Source organism: Ornithorhynchus anatinus, chromosome 1, assembly GCF_004115215.2.
Source record: "Ornithorhynchus anatinus isolate Pmale09 chromosome 1, mOrnAna1.pri.v4, whole genome shotgun sequence".
Taxonomy (NCBI): Eukaryota; Metazoa; Chordata; class Mammalia; order Monotremata; family Ornithorhynchidae; genus Ornithorhynchus; species Ornithorhynchus anatinus.
This window is the reverse complement of record NC_041728.1, coordinates 84,725,674-84,743,095: the sequence shown is the minus strand read 5'-3', so window position 1 is coordinate 84,743,095 and position 17,422 is coordinate 84,725,674. Positions and strand designations below refer to the sequence as shown.

Below are 17,422 nucleotides of genomic sequence, written 5' to 3'. Positions count from 1 at the left end.
AGGGAACTGAGGCACAGAGAAGTTAAGTGACTGGCCCACAATCACACAGCTGACAAGTGGCAGAGCCGGGATTCGAACCCATGAACTCTGACTCCCAAGCCCGGGCTCTTTCCACTGAGCCACGCTGCTTGTCCTTTTGAGAGGCAGCATAGACTAGTGGAAAGAGCACGGGCCTTGGAATCAGAGGATCTGAGTTCTAATTCCGACTCCACTTCTCTGGACTTCTGTTTTCTCATCAGTGAAACGGGGGTTAAATACCTCCCCATAGAATGTGAGGTCTGTTGGGACAGACTGTGTCACAAATGCCATACCTACCCCCGCACATAGTACAGTGCTTGGCACAGAGTAGTGAATGCTTAACAAGCTACAATTGTTATTATTATTATTATATCAGCCAAGCAATCAATCCATCGGTGGCATTTATTGAGGGTCTGAGTGCGAAGCACTATAGTAACCATTTTAAGGTGGGAGACACAAAAATATTTACAAAGGACAGGGATAGGAGAAAGACTAAGGGTGTACCAGATGATACCACAGATGTGTTGGGAAGACAGTGATGATATGATTCCTTCCAAGTTAATTAAGACCTCGGACTAGGGACGAATCAGGGATAAGGGACAAGAGACAAGGCCAGGATGGTCCAGGACGGAACAAGAATGAGAAGAAGGGTGGAGACTGTGGCAGGCTAAGTCAGTAGGAAACAGGAGAAATGGGAAAAAGGAAGAAGAAAGGGGAAAAAGGAGAAAAAAAGAGGGACTACATATAAAATTCCTGAGAACTTTTCATGAGAAGCAGCATGACAGGGCGGATAGACCATGGACCTGGAAGTCAGGAGGTCATGGGTTCTAATTCCGGCTAAGCTGCTTGTCTACTGTGTGACCTTGGGCAAGTCACTTCACTTCTCTGGGTCTCAGTTCCCTCATCTATAAAATAGGGATTGAGATTGTGAGCCCTATGTGGGACAGGGACTATGTCCAACCTAATCACCTTGAATCTATCTTACTGCTTAGAACAGTGCTAGGCACAAAGTAAATGTTTAACAAATACCATTATTATTATTATTGTTATATAGGCATTCTTTCTTAAAATTTAATTGTAGCTCCAAAGCTTTGAATTTTGCAAGTCCTCCCTTTCAAATGTCTTTTAAGATCTCTTTGAAAATTAAAACCTCATGGGATTAACTCAAAGCAAAACAAAAACAAAACTAAGCCAACAGGAGGTTGTGAATGTCATATCTTTCGGTCCAATATTTGTAGATAGATTCATGCTCCTGTCTGCATATTAAAGAGTTCTGGATTTAATGCTGACTTAACCAGTCAGTCAATTGCATTTATTGATCATTTACTGGGTGCAGAGCACTGTACTAAGCACTTGAGAGAGTACAATAATAATAATAATAATGTTGGTATTTGTTAAGCGCTTACTATGTGCAGAGCACTGTTCTATGCGCTGGGGTAGATACAGGGTAATCAGGTTGTCCCATGTGAGGCTCACAATCTTAATCCCCATTTTACAGATGAGGTAACTGAAGCACAGAGAAGTTAAGTGACTTGCCCACAGTCACACAGCTGACAAGTGGCAGAGCTGGGATTTGAACCCATGACCTCTAACTCCCAAGCCCGTACTCTTTCCACTGAGCCACGTATGACAATAAGACATATTCTCTGCCCACAGTGAGCTTAGAGTTTAGAGAGGCAGACAGACATTAATATAAACAAATAAATTACAGATATGTACATAAGCACCTGTGGGGTTGAAGAAGGGGGTAAATAAAGAGAGAAAATCAGGGCAACACAGAAGAGAATGGGAGGAAAGGAAATGAAGATTGAGTCACGTTAGGCCTTTTGGAAGAGATGTGCTTTCAATAAGAATTTGAAGGTGGGGAGAATAATTGTCTGTTGGACATGAAGAGTGAGGGTGACCCAGGCCAGAGGTAGGATTTGGGTGAGAGGTTGGTAGCGAGATTATAATAATAATAATAATGATAATAATTGTGGTATTTGTTATGTGTTTACTATGTGGCAAGCACTATTTTAAGCACTGGGGTAGATACAAGATATCCAGGTTGTCCCAAATGGGGCTCACAGTCTTAATCACCATTTTGCAGATGAGGTAACTCAGGCACAGAGAAGTTAAGTGGCTTGCCCAAGACCACACAGCTGACAACTGGGGTAGCTGGGATTAGAAGCTATGTCCGCTGGCTCCCAACCCCTGCTCTTTCCATTAAGCCACGCTCTTTCTATGATAGACGAGATAGATAAATAGACGAGATAAAGGTGCAGTGAGTAGGTTGGCATTAGAGAAGTGAATGTGTGAGGTCGGTAAGGTAAACGACAGCAATTACAACTTAATAAATGACAGCAATAACAATTTATTGCAGATGATATCCAAATCTATCTCTCCAGCTCTGATCTCTCTCCCACACTCCAGTCTCGTATCTCCTCCTGCCTTCAAGACATCTCTACTTGGATGTCTTCCTGTCACCTCAAACCTAACATGTCCAAAACAGAGCTCCTTATCTTCTCGCCCAAACCCTGTCCTCCTCCTGACTTTCCCATCACTGTAGATGGCACCACCATCCTTCCTGTCTCACAAGACCATAATCTTGGCATTATCCTTCACTCCCCTCTGTCATTCAACCCACATATTCAACCTGTCGCCAAATCCTGTTGGTCCCAACTTCACATCTCTAAAATCTGCCCTTTTCTCTCCATCCAAACCTCTACCACGTTAATACAATAACTCATCCTAACCCTCTTGGATTACTGCATAAGCCTCCTGATGACCCCCCCCCCCCCCGCCCCGCCTCTCCTCAATCCAGTCCATACTTCAGTCTGCTGCCCAGATCACTTTTCTACAAAAGCTTTCAGAACACGTCACCCCAACCTTCTCAAGAACCTCCAATGGTTGCCTGTCCACCTCCGTATCAAACAAAAACTCCTCACCCTTGACTTTAAAGCACTCCATCACTTTGCCCCCTCCTACCTCACCTCTATTCTCTCCTTCTACAACCCAGCCTGCACACTTGGCTTCTCTGGTGCTAACCTTCTTGCTGTCCCTCGATCTCACCTGTCTTCTTGCTGACCCCTAGCCAATATCCTGTCTCTGGCCTGGAATGCCCTCCCTCTTCAAATCTGACAATTAGCCTTCAAAGGATTATTGAGGACACATCTCTTCCAAGAGGCCTTCCCAGACTAAGCCCCTCTTTTTATCATCTCTCTCTCTTTCTGAGTCCCCCTAACTTGCTCCCTTTGCTCTTCTCCTCACCCAGCCCCACAGCACTTATGTACATATCTGTAATTTTATTTATTTGTATTGATGTCTGTATCCTCACCTCTAGACTGTAAACTCATTCTGGGCAGGGAATGCCACTTTTTATTGTTGTACTGTACTTTCCTAAGCGCTTAGTACAGTGCTCTTCAACAGTAAACGCTCAATAAATATGATTGATTGAATGAATGAATGAATGAATGAATGAAAGGAGTGAAGTGAGTGGGCTGGATTGTAGTAGAGAGCAGAGATTTGAGGTAGGAGGGGGGCAAGGTGAACGACTGCTTTGAAATCGAGGGTAAGGAGGGTAAGGAGTATCTATTTGATGAGGAGGTGAATGGGCAACCACTGGATGTTCTTGAGGAGTGGGAAAACATGGACTGAAAGTTTTGGGTAGAAAAATGATCCGGGCAGCAGTGTGAAGTATGGACTAGAGTGGGGAGAGACAGAAGGCAGGGAGGTCATCAAGGAGTTGATACAGTAATGAGCATGGCATGATGGATAGAGCATGGACCTGCGAATCAGAAGGTCAACTCCACCAATTGTCTGCTGTGTGACCTGGGGCAAGTCACTTCACTTCTCTGTGCCTCAGTTACCTCATCTATAAAATGGGGACTGAGACTGTGAGCCCTAAGTGGGATAGAGACTGTGTCCACCCCAATTTGCTTGTACCCATGCCAGGACTTAGTACAGTACCTGACACATAGTAAATACTTAACAAATACCATAAAAATAATAATAATAATAATGTTGGCATTTGTTAAGCATTACTATATTCCAGGCACTATTCTAAGTACTGGGGTAGATACAAGGTAATCAGGTTGTCCCACATGGGACTCACAGTCTTCATCCCCATTTTACAGATGAGGTAACTGAGGCCCAGAGAAGTGAAGTGACTTGCCCAAAGTCGCACAGCTGACAAGTGGCAGAGCCAGGATTAGAACACACGAGCTCTGACTCCCAAACCCAGGCTTTTTCCACTAAGCCACACTTCTTCTCCAGCCACACTGCTTCTCTAACATGATAGCAGTTTGGATAGAGAGGAAAGAAAGGATTTTAGTAATGTGAAGGTTGAACTGACAGGATGTAGTGGTAGATTGAATGAGAGGAGTCAAGGATAATGCCAAGGCTACAGGCTCATTAAAAAAGAAGGATGGTAGTGCTGTCTACAGTGATGGGAAAGACATAGGTAGGGCAGGTTTGTGTGAGAAGACAAAACTACAATGTGCTCCTACCTAACAAAGAGCTGTGTCTACTCAGCTCAAAGACTGTGAATATTCATTCATTCATTCAATAGTATTTATTGAGTGCTTACTTTGTGCAGAGCTTACTTTGTACTAAGCGCTTGGAATGTACAAATCAGTAACAGAGACAGTCCCTGCCCTTTGACGGGTTTACAGTCTAATCGAGGGATATTAATCTGATCCCTGAGATCAAGTCTGTGAGGTCACTGTGGGCAGGAATGTGTCTATGTGTTGCTATACTGTGCTCTCCCAAGCTCTGAGTACAATGCTTTGCACACCATAAGTGCTCAATAAATTATGATTGAATGAATCAAGTATTAGCTGAGCAATGGAAATTTCCACTCAATAATTCAGATGGGAATAATACATCTTTCTTGAGCAGACATGATAAATAAGTCTTCCCAAGGTAGAAATTCTAGTGAAAACAGATTCCAGCAAACCAATGGCACTATTCATTCATTCATTCATTCATTCATTCATTCATTCATTCATTCATTCACTCAATTACTGTGTGCAAAGCACTGTACTAAGCATTTGGGAGAGTACAATATAACAATAAACAGACACATTCCTTGTCCACCGTGAATTTACAGACAGTGTGGGTCCTGTTATATAGCCCTGGGAATAAATGGGCAGAGGAAACCCAACGCCTTGAAGCAGAAAGGGAAAAGTGAAAGAAAGTTTTACAAAATTCTAGTTTGCCCCACAGTGACAGTATATTACTCCATCTGACGCATTAGCATCAGCAAATGTTTGTTGTGGAACCATAGCATATGGTATATGCCTAGGAGCTTGGCATCTTGGAAGATTTTTACTCTTTTGCCAAACTAGTGCTTTACAGAAAGGCATAATAAAGATTCAGGAAGTGCTGAGAACAGCAAAATTATCAGTCAAAATAGTACCAAAGCAAATAAATAAATCAATGACAATGTGTTCACTTTCCCAGAATAGCACACAGTATAACCTTTTAAAAATATCTGTATGTAGCTTCCTCAGGCAACGGAGACTAAGAGGCATATTATGAGTTTCCCACATACTGTTCGACACACAATACAACAATTCTTATTAGTAAGAAGAAAAAAAGAAATGTTAATGGGAAAGGAAGATAAAGACTGCCAGGCTGTGCCCACCAGAAATTGAATATTAATGATAAAAGTGCACCTGAGTGGCTCAGTGATTTAAATGCATTAGATCTCCCTAAAGAGAAAAAAAAAAAACCTGAATAAAAAATACGTTACTTTCAAGGTTCTGTTGATGAATTGCCTGCCTTTCCCTGGTAAGAAAAACCTATCATGAGTCATATATTTGTATTTGCCCTATACATGGAAAGTATTTTAAGCAACCATTTGATCAGATGACTGCTTTCTTTCAAGATTTTCCTTTTATGTTTTCAAGGTAATTTCTTTCAAGACTGTCCTTTTTAGTGCTGAGGGTAGAAATAACACAAAAACCAACCAAGCCACTGCTTCCCAAACCCTGACCTATTCTAATAGATGATTTCCCTGATGTTTAGAAACAAGGAGCTTTTCAAGCAAAATGCTTCTAATTCTTATACTGATTGTGCAACAAACTTCAAATGTGGGTTCCCATCAACATTTCTTGCCAATGACCTAAATGAAGTCCTTACGAGACTAAGTTGAGTAAATCACTGAGATCATGGGTTGGGATAAGCAACCGATTTTGATAAGTGTACAACGATGTTGACCTAAAGGCAGCAAAGAACAAGTAGTTTCATCGACTTTGAGGGAAAGCTGCAAGCTCAGGTTTTGTGGTTCAGCCTTGGGAATACTTTTGGAAGAAAACCTCGTTTAGGCCTTCGAGCTGCATTTAAGAATTTTTACAGAAAAAATTCTTTTTTCAAAAAGGTTACTTTCTCTTTCTAATCTCTACTTTTAAGGAGAGCTAAAACTTGAAAGAGTTTCTCAGGCCTGTAAAATGTAGTTGCTAAGAAGCTTTAGCTCAAAGGACCAAACTAAAAGTGAATAAACCAGGGTATTTTGTTAATATTAAACACCTTAAGACTCCTTCCATATGGAGTTATAACACATCATTTCACACTCATAGGTGAACTTCACTTTAAGTGATATCCTCTTCAAATATGAAGGATAAATATATAATAGACAATATAGCACATTCTAGGAGGAGGGGAAGCAGGAGGCAGCTTTTTTCTTTCCCTGCTGTGCTTGAAGAATGCTTATGGTGGCTTTAAATAGAAGAGCTTTCCATGGGTGGGACCTGCCTCCCATTTCACTTCTCTTGATCATCCTGCTGAATGTACATTGATGAAGTGTTAGAAGATGGAAAGCAGCGTGGCCTAGTGGATAGAGATAGGGGCTGGGAGTCAAAAGGTCCTGAGTTCTAATCCCAGCTCCACACTTGTCTGCTGTGTGACCTTGACCAAGTCACTTCACTTCTCTGTGCCTCAGTTACTTCAAATGTAAAAGGGGGATTAAGACTCTGAGCTCCATGCGGGTCAGGGATTGTGTTCAACCTGACAACCCTGCATCTACTCCAGCGCTTAGAACAGTGCCTGGCACATAGTAAACATTAATAATTACCATTATTATTAGTATTAGAAGGTAGGGAAGTAGAGATGCTTTCACTAATGACAAGACTATCCAATAGTGCATGACTGTTCTTCACTGCTTTAGAGAAGCAGCGTGGCTCAGTGGAAAGAGCATGGGCTTTGGAGTCAGAGGTCATGAGTTCGAATCCCAGCTCTGCCACTTGTCAGCTGTGTGACTGTGGGCAAGTCACTTAACTTCTCTGGGCCTGTTCCCTCATCTGTAAAATGGGGATTAAGACTGTGAGCCCCTATGTGGGACAACCTGATTCCCCTTTGTCTACCCCAGCGCTTAGAACAGTGCTCTGCACATAGTAAGCGCTTAACAAATACCAACATTATTAACATTATTACTGCCCATTTCCAACCACGCTTCCAAATGGCACTGGATATGACCTCTATAGCACCTATGAAAAGACGCTGCAGAGTATTCATGGTGTGTGTGGGGGAACATAAAGCCTTCCAGCTCCACTTAAATCAGCCTAGATGCTCTTACATGTACTTATTGAGACCCGTCATTACCCTCTCAATGAATGGGGAAGAATCAATTATATTTTCACATAACTATTTCAACCCAGACAGTGGGAGAGGAAGATGCATTCAATTGGAAGTAGTCTAGTAGTCTTTCTTTCTGCCGTGCCTGCCTGCTTCCTCCTATTCACTCATTTATTCAGTCCTTCAGTCATATTTACTGAGCGCTTACTGTGGGCAGAGCACTGTACTAAGCATTCGGGAGAGTCAATATAACAATAAACAGACACATTCCCTGCCCCAAACGAGCTTACAGTCTATTCATTCATTCAATTGTATTAATTGAGTGCTTACTGTGTGCAGAGTACTGTACTAAGTGTTTGGAAAGTACAATGCAGCAACAAATAGAGACAATCCCTCCCCACAACGGGCTCACAGTCTGAAGAGGAGTGACAGGCATTAGCTCTCAAGTTGAAGCACCTGGCCCCTCTGCCTCATGCCAACTGACATGAAGAAAAGGTTTTCTAAAGAAAGAGAAGGGAAGGGTAAGGAAGAGGAAGAAGGAAAGAAAAAGAAGGGGAAGGGGAGGGAGAATGGGTGTAAGGAAAGGGGAGAGAATAAAGGTGTCCCTTACCCCTCTCCCTCCCTCTGACCCCAAATCATGCAGCTAGAAAGGTGATCAGCCCCATTGCATATCTGGAAAAACAGGGTGTGGTGATGGGGAGGAGAAGCCAGGACCCTACAAGGTTGGGGAGGAGAAGGCACACTTGATCTGAGTGGGGGAACCTGATGGTTTATGGAGGCTCGCCACTGGGCCTCAGGGCAAAGAGAGGAGGCATTGGCAGTGGGCAGGGCTTGCTCACCCAGTTGGGTCTGCTGTAACAAGTGAGTAGTTGCTCCCTCACTGGCTGAAGAAGGGAGGGCACTGCCCATCTCACTATCACTATAACTGATTGGCCAGGGAAGGCAAGGCTGGGTAGCAGATAAGCTTCCTTCTCCATCTCTTCAGGAAATGGGCTTGGTGGTTTTCCATCATTGCTTTTGCAGCGGGGACTCCCCATGCACCCCGGGGAAAAGGGCACTCCTCACAGAGTTCAGTGTGTGCCCCAATAGATGTCGCTGCTGGGCCGGGGTGCAGAGCAGATAGGATTCCTCTTGCTGTTTCCTCCATGTGGTAATCCACCATATTTACAAACCTAGAATTAATCTTCCTGGATTTATAAACATGACCAATTTTAACTTATTTTTATGGATTGTCCTTGAATTTACTGGGTGGAAGATTTCAATGCTATATAATATTGGTATCACCCTAATTTTATCATTTTCCAAATGAGCTAACTTTACCATTACTACCCGAGATCAACTTGCTATTCTGAAGTAAATAACTTAGTGACAGCAGGCATAGGAGAAATTATATAGCACATCTTTGTTTAGCAAAAGTTCATTTTATACATACCGTGCCCCACCAAAGAGCATCCGCGTAAGTAGAAAACTGCTTGTTTGCATCCTTTTCCACCAGGTAGACAAGGAAAGATGAAAAAATAAGAACCAAAAATCCTATGTACCAGGCTGTGATTAATTCCTAGATTCAAAAAGATGAATATGCATCAAATTTTTTTAAAAGAAAACATTCCTTTTGTGCAAGATAGAAAATATTTACAATGCTTTGCTTATTTTCATAGGGAACCATCAAAGTCAATGCATGGTCACTTAAAATGACCTAGTTATTTCACTTCAAATTTACTACTCTATTATTTGGAGTTAGAGAAGACAGAAACACGGTCAGTTCTATAATGAGGGTGTCGGGTTTTCATATTAGGAAAACTCATGTTATAGTACTCACCCTATTTTGACACTGCACATTTGTGCAAAATTGTTTCTTCTGACACGGCATCACACTGCATCCTGACAGATGCGGTTGTGGGAAGACCGTTTCCTAATTCTGCCATTACGTTCTAGCCAAAATGCATTAGTGAAAACACATGTTGTAGGCGAACTGACTCTACTTGTCTTTTGTACGCTTTATTAAATGCTGCCAGAACCACTAATGGAATGGTAAATACTTGCCCTATTATTCAGGAACATTTACCTTGCTGTGAGCATAAACAACCGAGCCTAATAATTTCCAAGTTCCTCCTCTTCGGTCCATGCGCACCATACGGAGAATTTGAAGGAAGCGAAGGCTTCTGAGTGCGGATGTGGCAAAAATGTTACCCTGAGTTTTTGCAGAAACAACTGCTATTGAAGCAATCAGAACAATAGTATCTGAAAGAATCAAAGAAGGTATAAAAATACAGTCACTATATATATTGTATACTCCCCTCCCCGCCAAGGCTGTAAGCTTGTTGTAGGCAGAGAACACATCTGTCAACTTGATCGTACTGTACTCTCCCAACTGCTTACTTAGTACAGTGCTCTGCACTCCAGAAGCACTCAATAAATATGATTCATTGATTAATTGACTACTAATGCCTTCACACCTATTGATGTAAGTACCTGAGTGCAATAGATTTATTATCTGTAATAAATATTCATGCTTGATAGCTGATGAAACCTAGGAGCCAGGAAATCAATCAATCAATCAATCAATCATATTTAATGAGTAGTTACTTTATGCAGAGCTCTTTACTACACACTTGGGTGAATACAATTTAAAAGAGTTGGTAGACACGTTCCCTGTCCACAGGACCTTATAATCTAGGAAGGAAGGCACACATTAATATAAATAAATTGTGCTAGGTACATAAATGCTGTGGGGCTGAGAGTGGCATGAATAAAGGGTGCAAATCTAAGTGTAAAGACAGAAATTCAAAAGTAGTAGTTAATCTGTGCAGAGAAAGGATGAACAACATAACCCTTTTGGTGAAATTTTATGGAAAACTCAGGGACAATTTGAAGAGAAAGAGGAAGATAACTTTGAGTGTTTTTGTCAAAGTTTCACTGGTGTTAATGTCCTCAGATAAAGTTGCCTCTGGACTCCAAGAAATATGGGCTTGCGGGGTTATCCTACACCAAAGAGAAGCCAAAACATCAGTGTGCTATATGCTGAAATTCCTCCTTCAGTGATCTTCAGATGAAATATCTTTTCAGTGCAGACTTTTTCAAAAATAGCAGAAGTTTGAATAAGAGCAAAAGAAGTAGTTGTCAGGGTTAGTATGCATTATTATATGTTAAGTATGTTTTCAAGAACTTTTAAATAGAAAAGGAATGCTTTGAATTCAGTTCACTTTAGAAGGCAGGAGAAAAAAATCAGGAAGAAGAAATGTTTAGTTTATTAAAAAATTTATGCAACCAGTGACTCAGAATCTAAGTACTCGTAGCCACCAAAATATGTGAAAATAACATCAAACTTGATTTAACAATCTCACTGTCATTCTGTTCAAAAGAGAAATTCAGAATTTGGCAAAATTAAACCACGGTTGAGCAACCAAATGGAAAGAGTTAACATGTTCACTGCAAAAAATTGTCCTGTTAATCCCATTCATAATACCAAATTAACTCCCTTTGGAGTTTATGCCGTCAGAAACCTGGATCATATTTTCTATTCTAACAATGCTAGCATGTTAGCAGGTAGAATAAAACTCTACTTTGATATTTTCTAAGGTTGTTTTTCTATTCCACCTGGATTTCATCTAGTCTTAGTGATGTGATTCCATTTGGAGAATTCTGATAGGGTACTGTTAAATCTTTCCTCAAACTCCTCCTAGCTTGTCTCAAACCAGTCAAAAACTGAAAAGAAATGGGGCGGCTTTTACTCTTCTGAGCTGTTCCCACAGTGGGATCTTGAATTAAACATTTGCAATTTCCAAAAGGATCATTTTGATTACCCCAAATCTTGGTAACACTATAGCTGCTGCAATCTTCTAGCAAGAATATTATCCATAAAACACTAGGAGGAAAGGATACGGACTTTATGGAGACTTGCCAGACTGGATTTGGGGCCCAAGGGGAGCATTTACTGCTCTCATAAATGCCCCACCTCAAAAGGAAAGAGCAGGGTTGGAAGTAAAATCAGGAACACATGGCACATCTATCAATCAATCAATCAATGGTGTTTATTGAGTGCTTACTGTGTGCAGACTATGCCCTGAGGGTGGTGTGGAAAGGTGCACCTGGGCCATTGGCTGTTCTCCACTGGCTGTTGCCATTATTCTTTGTTTAGGGAAATAAAAAACATGAAAAGGGGCATTCTTCTCCTGGCATTCTCCCAGCTGCTTCGCTTTTGCTGCCTGAGAAGAATTGTGTGGTGACTCATGAGTGCAAAGGACCTACCTATGGGAAAAGCAAATCCTTCCTCTGCACCCAGTTTGCACCTTGCCATTCTCAGGGGATAATGGCTACTCTAATGAGACTGATTCCAGTTTCCTCGGCCTCATATATCACCGCTGCAATAATTTTATCTCTCCAGTCTAAGGTCCCGGTGCCCCCTTTAGGTCATCCCCGACCAAGTTCCAGGAATCTTGTAGCATGGCACCTTTCCTGCCCAGGGCAGAAATGTAGAGGACAGGCAGGCTGTTTGGCCAGATAAATGAGAAGGTGGGTAACAGTTTTTAGCCCCTAGGTAAGGAACCCCACTCACACCCATGGGTTCTAATCCTGGCTCTGCCACTTGTCTGCTGTGTGACCTTAGGCAGGTCACTTCACTTCTCATTGCTTCAGTTACCTCATCTGTAAAACAGAGATTAAGATCGTGAGCCCCATGTGGGACAGGAACTGTATCTGACTGATAGCTTGTATCTTCCCCAGCCTGGTACAGTGCCAGCATGTAGTGAGCGCTTAACAAATACCATAAAACAAACCAACCGGTGGCCAAGTCTCTGACCTTCAGCAGAATATATTTGGCATCAAAAAAAAGATTCAGGATTAGAGACCCAATGAGATCTGCCCTGAGGAGGTAATATAATGGAAGAGGTGCATTCAAGAAGTCCTTACGACGTAAGGAATTACAATCGCTACAGAAAAGAACAATTCTGCAGAAACATCTAGTTCATCACTGTTATTATTATTATTATATTGTTAAGTGCTCACTGTGTGTTTAGCACTGTTCTAAGAGCTGGAATAGATATAGGTTGCACAAAATCTCTGTCCCACATGGGGGGTCACATTGTGATAGCTATTTGGACAATGACTAATTAAAGAAAATCTGTACTAGAAAGATGAAACACTGTGAAAAATGGACTAGAAATAAACTTTTTGGAATGTGTAGTCTGTGTGGTTGGGGAGGGAGGGGGCAGTTCGAGGGATCCAGTGCAGGGGATAAATAGGTGCATGAGGACAGAAGTATAAAAGGGCAGGGCAAGTGGACTCAGGAGTTATTGGGCATCAGGGCCATGCAGCGGGTGGGATGAGTACAGAAAAATTGCCTTTAAATGGTATGCCTGGTGAATGGGTGACCCCAGTAAGTGGATTGCCTAATTTTCTCTTTTCAAATACACGGGCATTTCATACATGCACACTGCAAATACAAAATGTGGATATACATATAGGATTTCATACAGTAATAGTAAAGCAGCAAATTAACTGACAATTGAGATTGTCAAGTGGAAAAAGAAAGCATCCCACAACGTCCAATCCAATAACTGTTGCGCAGCTGCAGAAGTAACTTTCAAAGGGGCCATTTCCTAAGACCTAGGTTCATTATCACTCATTTGACAAAACCACAGAAGCATCATTCATCTGGTTCTTGAACTGTAGGCACAAATATGCAGAAGTACTCATAGGATTTTTCAATTTTATATCCTCCTCATCAATGTTATTTATTGAGCACTTACTATGTGCAGAGCACTGTACTAGATGTTTGGGAGAATACAATACAACAAAGTTGGTACACATGTTCCCTGCCCATAGTTAATTTAGAGTTTGGAAGAGCTAAACTAGGGAGCCAGGGATTTTAAAATAAAAAATAAAAATGGAAATGTAAAGGCAGGATTTTTAGCAGATATGAGGGAGAGGGGAGAGAGTAGTTTGGATCTTTTTAAAACTCTCCTTGTCACTCCTTTTCATTCTGACTCGAGACACAACACCTCTGAGCCTAATTCTCTAGGTGAAACCCCATATGAGAGTTGGACAGTGGAATGAAAACAGAATGGGTTTCTACAAATAAATGATCTAGAGCACAACTCTTCCTGGAGCTCCCCTAACATGTCAGTGAAATCTGAGACCTGAGATCTTGTTCCTGTGACATACCACATAATTAGCTGGCAACAGCCAAACAATGTTATCTCAGAATTGATTCTGTAAACTAAAAAACAAAATACTCAACTTGAAATCCTCTCTCTTGTCACTTGCCAAAAATATCTGAATGGTCCTCAAGACTCCTGAATTTCAGAATTTATTCCTTTCAGGAGGGTTTAGATTAGTGTGGTTTATTGGAAAGAGACCTGGCTTGGGAGTCAGAGGTTGTGGGTTCTAATCCCACTTCTGCCACTTGTCAGCTATGTGACTTTGGGCGAGTCACTTCACTTCTCTGGGTCTCAGTTCCCTCATATGTAAAATGGGGATGAAGTCTGTGAACCCTATATGGGACACCCTGATTACCTTGTATCTATCCCAGCACTTAGAATAGTGCTTTGCACATAGCAAGAGTTTAGCAATTGCCATTATTATTAATAATATTATTAGGAATTTCTTCTTGTCGAGGAATCTGACCTCTATTTAAATGTCAGGCAGGATATTCTTAGTCAGCCTGCCAGTAACAGTAATAGGTAGGATGTGCTTAATAGAGTCTTTGGATATTCAGTGCTGTTTGAGTTCTTCAGGTCTAGGTGTTACTGCAGCCTAAAAGCCATCTGTGGAAGGAAACTCAGGTTAATTTCCATTAAGGAGCAGCTCAGGCACATCCGATCTACCGGACCCTTTCAAGGGCAAAAGAATTTGGACTTTATAAGGGTCACAAGTTAACATTCAAGAGATTAATTAACCAATCAATTAAAAGTTTTTATTGAGTGCCTACTATATGCAGATCAATGTACTAAGAGCTTGGGAAGAGTCCACTACAACAAAATTAGCAGACATATTTTCTGCTCATAACAAGATATTTTCTGAAATGAGGTAGCATGAGCTAATGGAAAGAGCACCAGCCTGGGAGTCAGGGGACCTGCGTTCTAATCCCAACTCTGCCACTTCGCTGCTATGTGACCTTGGCAAATCACTTCACTTCTCTGTGCCTCAGTTACCTCATCTGTAAAATGGGGATTAAGACTGTGAGATCTATATGGTACATGGACTATGTTCAACCTGATTATCTTGTATGTACCTCAGCTCTTAGTACAGTGTCGGGCATGTAATGATGATGAAGATGGTATTGGTTAAGCACTTACTTTGTGCCAGGTACTGTACTAAGCCCTGGGGGAGTGAGGGTGGGAATACAAGCAAATCGAGGTGGACACAGTCCCTGTCCATGTGGGACTCACAGTCTCAATCCCCATTTTTCAGATGAGGTAACTGAGGCACAGAGAAGTGAAATGACTTGTCCACGGTCACACAGCAGACAAGTGACAGAGCCAGGATTATAATCCACAGCCTTCTGACTCCCAGGCCCATGCTCCATCCACTATGCCATGCTGCCTCTTGGCATAGTAAGCACTTAACAAATGCCATTTAAAAAAAGGGAGGAGCAGGAAAATGAACTTTATTGCTTTAATGAATGAAACTGATTGGAGTTTGGAGTTATGTGCATTGCAGTAAATAAAAGTTCTAAATAAATAGCCAGTAGTCTTCTCTCCTCTGCAGCCATTCATTTCCTCCTGCCTTCAGAGCATCTCTTTTTGGGTGGTCCATTGACTCTTCAAACTTAACAGATCCAAAACAGAACTCCTCATCTTTCTACCCAAATGCTGATCTCACCATCAATTTTCCATCACTGTAAAAAACACCACCATCCTCCCTGTCTCTCATACCCATGAACTCTGCATTATCCACAAATCACCTCTCTCATTCAACCCACATATTCAATCTGTCACCAAATCCTGTCAGTTATAGCTTCACAATATCTCCAGAACCCGCCTTTTCTTCTCCATCCAACTTGATACCACCTGCTCTCTCGATTATTACGTCCTGCCTCGACTACTGAATCAGTCTCCTCGCTGACCTTCTTGATTCCTGACTCTCCCCACTCCAATCCACACTTTACTCTGCTGCCCATACAAGTTTCCTAAAAAAATGTTCAGTCCACTTCTCCCTACTCTTCAAAAACCACCAGGGGCTGCCCTTACCACAGCTTTACTCCTTACCACAAGTACCTGTTTAGTGCTTACTATGTGCCAGTCACTGTCTTAAGCGCTGGGATAGATCGTGTTAATCATGTTGGACACAGTCCCTACCCCACATGGAGCTCACAATCTCAATCCCCATTTTACAGATGAGTTAACTGAGGCACAGAGAAGTGAAGTTACTTGCCCAAGGTCACACATGCTTTACCACGGGCTTTAAAGCACTCAATGGACTCTCCCCCTCTTATCTTATCCAGTTGATCTCCTACTAAAACCCAACTAACCCACTTTGTTCCTCTAATACCAAGCTACTCACTGTACCTAGATCTCACCTGTCTTGCTGCCCATCCCTTGCCTTATTCTGGTCTCGAACTCATTACCCACTTTATTACCCACTGTCACTCTCCCCACCTCCTGTCTTGTCTTATCTTACACCGTCAAGTCATCCCCGACCCATAGTGACTCCATGGACACACGTCTTCCAGAATGCCCTACTTTCCATCTGCAATCATTCAGGTACTGTATCCATAGAGAGTTCTTGGTAAAAATACAGAAGTCATTTACCATTGCCTTCTTCCGTGCAGTAAACTTGAGCCTCCACCCTTAACTCTCTCCTAAGCTGCTGCTGCCCAGCACAGGTGAGTTTTGACTTGTAGCAGATTCCCTTCCACTAGCTAGCCATTGTCCAAACTAGGAATGGAATGGGTAGGCCTCTACCTGACTCTCCCTCCCACAGTCAAAATCGGTAGAGTACTAGAAACTCTCTAGGTGCGATCCTGAGAGGAGGCTCCACATCCTAAGTCCTCTAAAATCACTCCTCCAACTGGCCTTACTAAGTCCTTCCTCAAAAGCAGTGTGGCTCAGTGGAAAGAGCACAGGCTTGGGAGTCAGAGGTCATGGGTTTGAATCCCAGCTCTGCCACTTGTCAGCTGTGTGACTGTGGGCAAGTCACTTAACTTCTCTGGGCCTCAGTTACTTCATCTGTAAAATGGGGATTAAGACTGTGAGCCTTCACATGGGTCAACCTGATTACCCTGTACCGACCCCAGCGCTTAGAACAGTGCTCTGCACATAGTAAGCGCTTAACAAATACCAACATTATTATTATTATTAATTAATCATTCAATCAATGGTATTTATTGAGTGTTTACTATGTTCAGTGCACTGTACACAGATAAGCAGCACAGCATAAAGAATAGAGTAGGAGCCAGAAGGTCATGGGTTCTTATCCCAGATCCTCCACTTGTCTGTAGTGTGACCTTAGGCACGTAATTTCACTTCTCTGTGCCTCAGTTACCTCATCTGTAAGATGGGGATTGAGATTGTGAGCTCCATGTGGGGCAGGGACTGTGTCCAACCTGATTAACTCGATCTATCCCAGCACTTACGACAGTGACTGGCACATAGTAAGCACTTAACAAGTACCATAATAATAATAATTATTATTACTAAGCACTGGGGAAAGTAAAATACATGTAGACATGTTCCCTTACCACGATGAGCTTATCGTCTAGGAAGGGACCTCCTATCCTGCCTATGCACATGGATCTGTACCTCTTAAATACCCAGCCACACAGCACTCGAGTATATATGCTTATATTCTCCCATTCCCCCATCAATAATTTATTCCCTCTCTAGACCGTGAGCTCCCTGTGGGCAGGGAT

The 17,422-nt window shown here is 42.1% G+C and overlaps 1 protein-coding gene across 1 annotated transcript in view; it reads right to left on the bottom strand.

Moving 5' to 3' along the window:
• KCNQ5 (potassium voltage-gated channel subfamily Q member 5) overlaps window positions 1–17,422 on the bottom strand; it is a 564,859-nt gene that overhangs the window by 103,123 nt on the left and 444,314 nt on the right. The window contains exons 4-5 of the mRNA XM_007669803.4: window positions 9,638–9,813; window positions 9,005–9,130 (exon numbers count right to left, since the gene is read on the bottom strand). Coding sequence (XP_007667993.1) covers window positions 9,005–9,130; window positions 9,638–9,813 — 302 coding nt within the window. The remainder of the gene's footprint in view (window positions 1–9,004; window positions 9,131–9,637; window positions 9,814–17,422) is intronic.